The sequence below is a fragment of the Pseudopipra pipra genome, chromosome Z (genome assembly GCF_036250125.1).
Source record: "Pseudopipra pipra isolate bDixPip1 chromosome Z, bDixPip1.hap1, whole genome shotgun sequence".
Classification (NCBI taxonomy): Eukaryota; Metazoa; Chordata; class Aves; order Passeriformes; family Pipridae; genus Pseudopipra; species Pseudopipra pipra.
The window spans coordinates 19,020,935-19,031,600 of NC_087581.1; the positions used below are offsets into that span (position 1 = coordinate 19,020,935).

Consider the following 10,666-nt stretch of genomic DNA (forward strand, 5'->3'; position numbering starts at 1 on the left):
AAAGCATTTTCCAAAAGTGATGTGCGGAATGAATACTGTACAGGCATCAGATTTGAAACAGAACTGTGGCTGTTAATTGCCATCATAAAACCTGCTTTCCTGATTCCTAAATAGTTTTTTATAAATCAACCAAGAAATCAGATTACTTATAATTACAAAAAAACACACAACCCCCCACACACAAACCCCCCCCAAACCCACAAAAACAAACCACAAAAAAAAGCCAAACCCCAAACCAACCAAACAAAAAAATCCCATGCTTGTTCTGCTTTCTTTCTTTTGCTGACCAAAAAATGAATTTCTGTTCTTAACATATTACCTAAGCTGCATTAACATAGATGGTGTAAAACTCGCTAGCCAATGTGAAAGAATTATCATTGAATTTCTTCCAATAAAACATTGTTTCAATGGTATATACATCCAGAAAAATATTTTACTGGAAAAAATACTATTGGATCTTCGGTAAAAAATACCAACAAATTTAATGGAATTAATTAATTAATTGCCTCTGCTTCTTTTAGTATATCAATTAGCACCCCTAACTTCTGAATGATGAGCCTGTTTTTTACAGTCAAATGCATGACACAAAAGAACTCTAAGCAAATGTAATTATACTTTCACCGTATTATGCTTAGCTTTATTATGCTAAAAACCCACATTCCTTCTCCATCCAGCATAAAGAAAATCAGTGCCTTACAATCTAAGCATCCATTTTCCTTTTCAGTGAGAGATCTAAATGAGTTTATCGTTTTCCACCTGGTAATAGAACCAATTTTGTTCATCTGTAAATACACAGATAGGAGAGAAACAGCAAAGTATTTCTGTGAGTTATTACTCCCAAAACAGCATAAGGAATCAATTTTAACTTAGATTTGTGTTATGTAAATTGCCATCAATGGAAATGGGAAACTTATAAGACAACTGTAGACTGTTCCATGTAATTTTTTTAATTCCAGTGTAACTTGTCTACTCTTTTAATATTTCTATCAGCAAAGTTTAACAAGTAGTAGTGAGTGTGAAAGCAGACTATTCACAGAAGATGTATTTTACAATGGTGTTGGCTATGTAGCATTAGCAGCCTTCTTCAAAAAGATAGTGTTCTTTAAAAAAGGCATAATAGTCTGCTTCAACATATATGAAAATGTTCCTTAAAAACCAAACCAGAAAATGTTCCTTAAAAAACACAAACAAAAAGGAGTATTTACACAGGAGTTTTGGTTTGGTTTGGTTTTTGGTTTTTTTAAACCTGCGAATCAATATTGGTTTATATATATATATATATAAAAATTTATTTGCTCTGTTTAAAATTTATGTCATTTAGACAGCAAAGGTCACATGAACTGAAACTCCATATTTTATTATTCCGTAGTCAAGTAAAGAGAAATGAAAAAATTGTACAAAATATAAAAAAATTACAAGTATATACATATACTTAAAAAATGTTTAGTACTTCGGTTACATAAAAGGCTGTAAATTACATAAAAACACAGTTGTGTGCATTATGATTCATGATGCCTCAGCAAACAAAAATTATATTTAACACTTGACTAATTAATTTCAAGCATTACAGTGTGAAGGACCAGGAATCAGAATGGGGAAAATCTCAGAAGTGGAAAAAGATGTACAGTGATTGAAAGGACTTCATGATACAGACTTTACAGTTATTATGTATATACACATTGTGTGCTTCCCCAGAATTTGTACTTCCCGGCCATGTTCAGGCTTGTCCGCTCCCCTGCTTTCCTGCGGATTGGCTGGAGAAGCTGCAGAGAGGGGACAGCCTCCATTCGCCCCTTCTCTCCCCGGTTCCTCCCACATTCCTCCCTCTTTTGCCCATGGCCTTATCCTGGTTTGTCCCCCTGCTTGTCTGTCTCATGCTCCGCCCTATGTTCTGGCCCTTTCCCCTCCTGAGCTGATAAAAGACCGCGTGCACTCGTGAATAAAGCATTCTACCCACACCCCACCTATGAGTTCAGGATCCATGCGGTGCCACGGTCCCTTCCCCCCCCCCCCCCCCTTCTTGGACCGCAGCATTACAGAACAATTAAAATATATCCCAGTTTAATTCTTTAAACTAGGCACTGGATTAACAGTATGTCTGAGTGTATCTTACGAAGTACAGGAGAATATCATTAATTTAGATGGGTTGTGTTTGCTGCACTATTGTACTACAACAGTTGATTTTTTCTGCATCTGTGATGAGAATTGTCAAGTGGCATAAATTAGCAGAGTGCTAGGACCTGCATTGTAACTGTCCTTTCTGTAAGAAATTCAGTTCATATCAGAGGAACCTTACTTCTCCTAAAATAAATGGAATTCAATGCCAAAATACATTTATTGGCTCTAGGTTCTAGCCTTTTATTCAAAAGTCTCTAATTCATTTCAGTTTTTAATCCTCAAGTGGCTGTAAACAACCACAAGGATATGATACAGCAGTGTAAGGCTCAAAATGGAAAGTACTGAAATCCTATTTAAATCTTTTGCCAGAAGTTCCAGAGACTTGATGTTATATATGTTGATTTCATTAAATGGAGTAATCCTGGTAGGGCTGTGGTTTTGGAGTGGTGTGCTGGGCTAAAAGTGGGTATTTTATTATGTTTCCATTTCTTCTATCCTCTCCTTACCCTTCCCTCCTCTCTACCCCTCCATTTGCTAATCACCCTCTACTTTGTAGTTATCCTCACCCATAGACTTAATGACTTCTCCCAATCCTTTGTTTGTCTTTACATCATTTTCCATCAGACCATCACTTCTGCTCTTCAATAAAGTCCTAAGAGAAAAAAGCAAATTACCCTGAAGAGAGAGATGGAGCAGTTGATGAAGGAGTGGTGTGACTATTGCCACTGCAGTAAGAAAACACTGACGTGGCAGCTTTCTGCCTAGCATGATGTTTGCCCTGACTGCATTTCCCTGCTTGCTGCTAAATGATTTAGCAGAGTGCCTGTGTTTTCTCAGACACGTGACGATGTTATTTTTGAAAATTAGTTTGCTTTCTTTAATTTCATTTTTCAACTGCTTCTCTGTTCTTCCAAGGCTTTGAAAAGACCACTGAATATTCTTCTGCTCTATTTGACAATATTTATTTTCAGTTATAGCCTTCATTTCTTCACAGTTGTACACTAATTTGAGAGTACTTACTAACTGCTCACATCCATTTCCTCTGTATAATACCAACAGTATTATTCCTCATGTTTCTGAATGTCAGCAGCTCCTCCCTATACTGTAGCCTTCTTAATCAAATCTTTATTTAGCATTTCTTTCCTAATGGATCACTCCTACAGTTTACAGAGACCCGATCCTTCCTTTACAAGAAAACTAGCATCTGTTTTTTATTTCTTCATTTCAAGAAGCCTGTATATGCAGGCAGCATGACTGGAATTTGCCCAGACTTTTATCTACATCACACAGAAAAAAACAAAGCAACTGTCGGGATACTTGAATGATATTTGGATATGGTAAAACTGGCCTTTTCTCCACTCACTGCACGGTTGTCTGCCTGGACTGACTTACCTCTTCCCAAGGCAGCACTCTTCTTCAACTGGGACCAAAACACCTCTGTTTATCACTCTTATTTTTCACGCTTCAAAAGCCGGTCACTCTCTGAATGTCAGCTGAACTGTTTCATTGAGCTCCCCGAAGGTCTTCAGTATTCAGTAGCAGCTAAATATTCACCTTTTTATTGCAGCCCCTTAAATAGGAGAAAGAATTCAGCACTGGCTCCAGATGATTTCCCTCTTCATGCAATCACTATAGGAAGAAAGAATTCATAGGACGTTTCCTATATGTAGCAGAACAGAAGCAGTCTAATCTCCTTTGGAAGCATAGTCACTGCTTTCAGTGGCTATGGAATAGGGAATAAGGAATAAGTCAGCTATACAATAATAATTTTGGCATCTTAAATTCAGTTTTTATTCCTCTATGAAATGCTTTGTTTCCAGTGAAGATTGGTTATTCAAAATTTCATTAGCTAGCAGTGTCTCGTGCTTCTTCTTTTATTGGTGACGGGTCATGGCAGAGAACTTTGACACATTGGCTACAACACAGATTTTCAGGACTTTTCCCTTCTAAGCTCAAGTTGAGGAGGAGGAGAGGAAAGAGAAAATGCGTATTGTGGGGAGTAGAGCAAGGGAAAGATAGGAGTGTTTTCCACTGAACATCTGAGAGGGAGTAAACTATTATATTTACTAAGACATCATTATTTTTAACTAGGTCTTGAAACTGTCTGGAACAAACAAATGAAGGCAACTGAACTGAGCAGTTAGGAAAAGAAGAGACAGTTGGTTTGTTAGGAGCCAAGATATGTTAAATGCCCACAAACAACACTGCAAGTCATACTCCTACCTCTTGTGCATATTTTCAAATTAATGGCATATTAACCAGGCAAAAAAAGATTACTGGCTGATGTTTCTTTCTCAGGATTGCCAGCACGAGTAGTCTGTAAGATGGGCAAATTGAACACCTGTCCTGCTACCCTGGGATGTGTCCAGCAAAGACTCTTGGTCAGGCACTCAGGCAAAATGGTCCTGGCTTTTATGTAAGCCTTGTTGACAATAGCCTGTGTCAGCCTCAGAGTCCTCACTAGCATAAACTCTGCCTACAGCAAAGTGACTTCATGTCTTTCCATGACAAAGTCCAGTCAGGCTTTTCCTAACAACTGCAGGTAAAATGAGAATTGCTGGTAATCTACTTTTTGTTCTCCTGCAGTGGATTATGATGCCTTATTTGGTATGGCAAGAGAGCAGGAGGAGAAATGTGGTGAGTTGCCTATGGCAGCCAGAGACAGACATCATCCTCATTTCAGCAAGATCTAAGCTGCTTCCACATTGCGCTGTATGAGGGGCGTGTTTGTCATGAGGGTCTGTAAGTACTCTCTCAAGCTCTATATCTGATTTCTCTAGAACAAGGAGATGAAAAAAGCTTGCTCTGCTGTGTTGTGACTCTGCAACATTGTAATGAGGAAGCAGAGTTCAGGGGCACATAGAGGCTTTCTTACCTTCCTAATCACTCCAGGATATTCTCAGCTTGGGAGAAGCAGGAAGGCAGTAGCTCAGTAAAACATTATGCATGCCTCATTTAATAGGCTTCAAATGGGTATATGGGTTTTACGTTAACAGTGAGCGTGTACTAAAACTATTACATGGAATTAAGGTGCCTCAGTGTACATAGATTTCGTGTACTTTTCTGATTCAGTGTAAACAAGCCCTTAGGTCACAGATCTAGACACAGGTGTAGCACTCCTATCTCTATTTGCAATATCAGTGAAGGCAACAAGTTTACTTATATGAAAAATATCTCTGTTGGAAGTATCCAAGATGAAGAAGAAAAGTTCCTCAAATGGAAACAAGGACTGCAAGACAGCTTAACTGAGGCTTGTGAAGAAGAAAATATGCTGTGAATGGACTCAATACATTATTACCTGAACTGAGATTGTTTTGGCTGAAAGAGTTAGCCAATGTTAATGCATGTTTAAATTTGTTGTACCCCCATGTTTTTATTCAATTCTATAATATTTTTCCCCTCAAGTTTATCTACTATTTTCCTATTGGTTGGATTCTGCTGCAGTGCAGAATCCCCATATTTGGTCATGTCCTTCCCCTTTTCTCCATATATGGGCAAAACTCCTCCTATGCTCTCCCTTTTAAGGCTTGTATCTGCTTTCTCTTCCCTTATTTGGAAAGTCTCCACCCCCTATTCCAGAACTTTCCTTCTCCCCCCTATAAATAGGGGGAGCCATTTTGAATAAACTCAGACCTACATCCTTCCTTGAACCCTGTAGGTTGTCGTGTGTTTCTTTACAAACTGTGACATATCTCTGCATTTGAAAGAGCAGATCTTTATATTTTAAAGCCCTGTGACACCAGCATGCCTGTTAAATCATGTGTCTTTCTGGGACATCACTCATTTTTCCCAGACTTGTGTTTTGATTCACATAGCTTTTGTGTCCATATATTTTTATTGACATTTGTCTGTCTTAAAAGAGTAATCAAATTTATGCCATAGGAATTTATATAATACATACATATTTAAAAATGTGTTCCTCATACCAGTAATGGCAGCATCTTCATGAACTACTCATGGGAAGGTGTTTTAGAGAACTGTGCCACAAAACCTACTCTGTATTTAAAAGATACACATCTTTATTACCTGAGCTTCTCCACAAATTTCCACTGTCCAGTTAAGCATTTACTGCCCTTTTGGTACTAGAACATAAACAACACCTTTCTAGATAAAATGGCTGACAAAAAGTGACAATACAAATTACCTTGTAGAGGAATTCACAAATCAACAAACTCTTCAGAAAATTAGCCACTATGCGAAACATACTAGAAAAAAAGTCTTCAAAGTGCCTTGCAAGGAGCAGCTTTGTGTTCAAATTAACCACCCAAATATCATCTATTAATCTAATAATGCAAAATGGAAACCCTCACTGACAATATCTTTCTGTCTATCATGTACTGCTCAATGCTGTATATATACAAAAGAATTGTTAGATAACTACAGCATCTGCTAAAACACTTCCTTGAAGAGTTCTTCCTGAAGCCCTTTCCCACGTCTCTTTTCAAAAACAGTTCCAGTATTAAACTCACAATCCAAAGCAGGCTTCCTCTGTACTAACAAACACTCATTAGAACCAAATCTTGCTGGCACAGAAAAAGCAAAATTCGCGAATACCTATGTATTTAACATAATTGATATCAGTGCCCAAAAGAATTATTAATTTCCATGTGTTTCTTCATACATTTTTTAAGATGTGATTATATTACACTGGACATATCACATATCCTCCTGAGAATTATGTGCATAAAACTAATCAACCATTATTCATTACCATGAACTGACACAGATAACAGATCACGGACAAAACACTGCAAAAGGTAGGAGAATATATTTTTCATAAAGAAAGTAGTCCATCTCTTGCACAGTCCAGAGCTAACAGGGAACCTACAAATCATGTTTAAAAAATAATTTAGGGAACTAAATTCTTTAGAGTAGATAAACAAATTCTGGAGACAATAGCAACGTTATTTTTAAAGCTTACAGTTTTCTTGCTGATTCATCCCTGTACATTTATGTTAGCAGTTTTCTTACCAGTGGTTTAATTGATTAAAATAATTTTACTATACTGAAAACAATCACATTCCACTTGTATTTAGTTTGAATTTTGCTACTTGTCAGATCTCATTATGGATGTCAGTCAAGCCTTAAACTTTGTTTTCTCTAGTTCTATCAGTTGATCTAATTAAAGGTATCACCTCTCCTACAAACCTTGTCTAATTTATATGACCACTATATGAAGGCTGGAAAGCAGTGGCCTGAAGGCCTGATAACAGCAAGTGTATTTGACACTACATGTTTTTGCGTTAATTGATAGTTTTCTGTGTCACCTGCATTAAGATTTAAGTGGATTTATTTTACCAACAGTAAAGAGCAAGGCTCTGGGCTTTTTCTGAGAAATCTTTTCTATCAAAATTCAGTGGGGTCTTTCTCACCTGGGCTGTATGTCTTTTTAATCTGAATGCATAACGTCTAATCACAGAACTTAGAAATATGTTCATGGAAATGTGTTGAGTTGATGCTGTCATGATGCTCAGATGGAAACTCTACTACGTTGCTAATAGCATGGTTAATCAGAATCTATGCATTTTCCCCTTAGTTTAATAAAGTAAAATATTTAAAATATTTTATTTCTAGAAATCATAATAAAGAGTAATTACACCTCTAGACTGAAGTGCACTCCTCAAAGTATTTAGCAAAGCCAAGGTTTTTGTTGAGAGTTTTTGCTTGTTTGCAGGCATGGAAATGAGTTTATAGACAACATTTTCACCTTTGTGTCCTGGAAAGTCACTCTTTCCTTACTGATGTAGCATAATACTCATACTTGCCATGTAAAGCTTGTATAACAATATTCCTCCTACTGGAGGAAACCAGTAGATGAAACCTGTAAATTAAAACATTAAAAATATTACTTTAATTTTATTGTTTGCATCTACCATGGGTTAGAAATTAGGCCACATATAACTGAAAAAATATCTATTTTGGATTTTTAAAAGCACTCTTAAAACAGTGTTATCAAAGGAAAAGTTTTCCCCAAACTAAAATAATCTTTTTCTGTGAACCATATTTTGCAGATAGAGAACAATCAAAAGGATTGTTTTTTGAACTCTCCTAAAACAACTCTCCAAGATAGCTCTTCTACAAATCAAAAATTCTTTACTTAAGGTACAATCTGTCTGTTTAACAGGTCTAGAGACAGGATAAGTCATCTCACTGGATTGTCTGCATCTCCTTATTTCAAAAGCATTTAACTTGTGGTTCCAAACTTGGTAATCCATAAGAAATTCAGCTTGAAATATAATTGAGCCAACACTGAAGCCAAGAATTCTCATATTGTTAGTATTTTTACATGACTGACATTATTCACAGAAAATGAAAAGGAAAAAGTAAAGAATTTGTTGTGTGCGCAGGTACAACATCGCTAAAAACTAAGAGATTTGTATTGTCAGCATTAGCCCTGTCTAAGAAAAATTAATCATCAGAATAGAGATAAGCCATAAAATGAAAAGTAAATGCAATTCGTCCTACAGTTAGAAAAATATCAACAGCATTAATCGTTACCCTTTTAGGATCCAAGAACTTACCAAAGGCAGTCCAAAACCATCATTGGTGCATAGGCAAAATACCGAGCATATGTCTTATTTTAGGCAACTTCACAGTTGGCTCTTTCTGCCAACTCCATGTTTAACTCCTTGTCTTAACCTTGTGAGCAAGGATTTGTGGTTATGATACACAGATGTCAGTATCCTCACATGGCATGGCCGCATTTTGATTCCTTTCTGTTTGTTTTCACCAGCACAAGATTTATATGCTGGCATCAGCTGTCAAAACAGACTCTTAGACTGAGAGGCTGCAGCATAGCTTAAAGTCAGTGTTAAGAAGACTGTCCAGGAGCAAAGCAGTCCAAATCAGGCAAGAGTAAAGGTATCTTAACAACACCTTCTTGTCTTTTCTCCTTCATGTGAAACAGTGTGCCAAGCATTCCTCAGAATTCGTCACCTCTCCCATGGTAACCAAGGAAGAGAAATACAAACAAAAAGTCACAATAAAATGTTTAAAAATAACTCTAAAACATTCCTAACCATTTCTAGAACACAACATATACAAAACAGGTTGTGGTGTTACAAAGGTTTTCTATTGGTATTTGCATAATATTCCAAAACTTAGTTCCACAATACATTTATGTTTATCGCTTTGTTTGATTTTACTGTTTGAGAAACAATGCAACCAAATACAGAGAAAACTTATTTGTATGGTGTATGTAACCAGTGCAAATTTGGGATTTTATTGATGGTAAACTGAACAGAGATTATTTACTTAGCTTCTCTTTAGATATAGTAGATATGCATTATGCATTTAGGAATTACAGCAACACACTTCTAAGACTTATTATACCAGTTTTGTGTTGATTTCACCAGCATAAATGTGGTGTGATCCAATTGTAAATCATATATATTCAGAAAATATAAGACATTTTGAATGGACCATGAGCAAATTTAAATCATGGAGTATTTAAAATAAACTTCAATATATACTTGTTAAAAAAAAGGTTACTTATTTCCTCTTTATGTCTTTCAGGTGGTTATTACTTCCACTAATTATTATTTAATGTTTATATTGCAATGATGTCCAGAAGTCCCAATTCAAATCGATTTGAAATTCACCGTTGAACTCACTACCTGGGCACTTAATAAGCAGAAGTGCTTACCCCAGAGGCCTTTCTATCTATTTCCTGGAGAAGTGGAAACACATGATCGTAATGAACAACAGTGGTAAGTAAGAACAGGGAAAAGCAACAATTAAACCCTGTTACTCCAAAAAGCTATGTATGCATTGTTCAGACCATCAACTCTTGAAAGGGACAAACACAGAGGTGGCTGTTTCACCAAATGTTCTTTTGGTTTAGCTGCATGTTCTTGCAGTATTTACTAGTGTTCCTGTTCAAATACAGAAATAGAAATTAAAATGAGAGGAGTTTGAGCTTGATGTCCAGCATGAAATTGCACATAAAGGATTTGTTTAAACATTCAGTGGGATCAGTTGCATAGTCTCACTTGAAAGACTCATTATGTAACTCTCTATTTTGTACTTTGTGCACTTTATCTGTAATTATTTGGTAACTGGGATACTAACTCTGGGAATTAATGTTGCTGGGGACTCTGCTGAAGCTGTAATCTAAATACTGTCTTGATATTTATAGCAGTTTTAGATCCCTGGGATAACTTCTGGTATTCTCTTAATTTGTATAGATATATCATGTCTGCATAAAATGTCTTCAGGAGCTGTGCTCTAGCTAGCTAGAGTTTCATCAGACTTTGGCTAGGCTTTTATTTTTGATGGCTAAAATTGTAAGTGAAACAGTATTTTACTTTGAAACTAACAACTATAGGAGATTCACCATCTGAGCAACAGCTACTATAAATTTCCCACACCCATCTCTTACTCTGCTGCATTAATAAATGCATTGGGCAGTTTGCAGTAAACATTGCCAAAGAACATTTTCACATTAAAAATGTTAGGATAATTCATGCATAAAAGAGCCTTGGAGAGTTCATGATGGAGGACATCAGTTACAGAGAGCTATTCACATTAATTATAAGGATACACTATT

At 36.4% G+C, this 10,666-nt stretch overlaps 1 protein-coding gene across 3 annotated transcripts in view; it reads left to right on the forward strand.

The window, feature by feature from the left end:
* NLN (neurolysin) overlaps positions 1 to 10,021 on the forward strand; it is a 73,397-nt gene extending 63,376 nt beyond the window's left edge. The window contains exon 13 of one of the 3 annotated variants that reach the window (XM_064641911.1): positions 9,634 to 10,021. In XM_064641911.1, coding sequence (XP_064497981.1) covers positions 9,634 to 9,681 — 48 coding nt within the window. In that variant the 3' untranslated portion in view covers positions 9,682 to 10,021. The other 2 variants (XM_064641906.1, XM_064641910.1) reach the window with 2 other exon arrangements.
* The last annotated feature ends 645 nt before the right edge of the window (positions 10,022 to 10,666 follow it).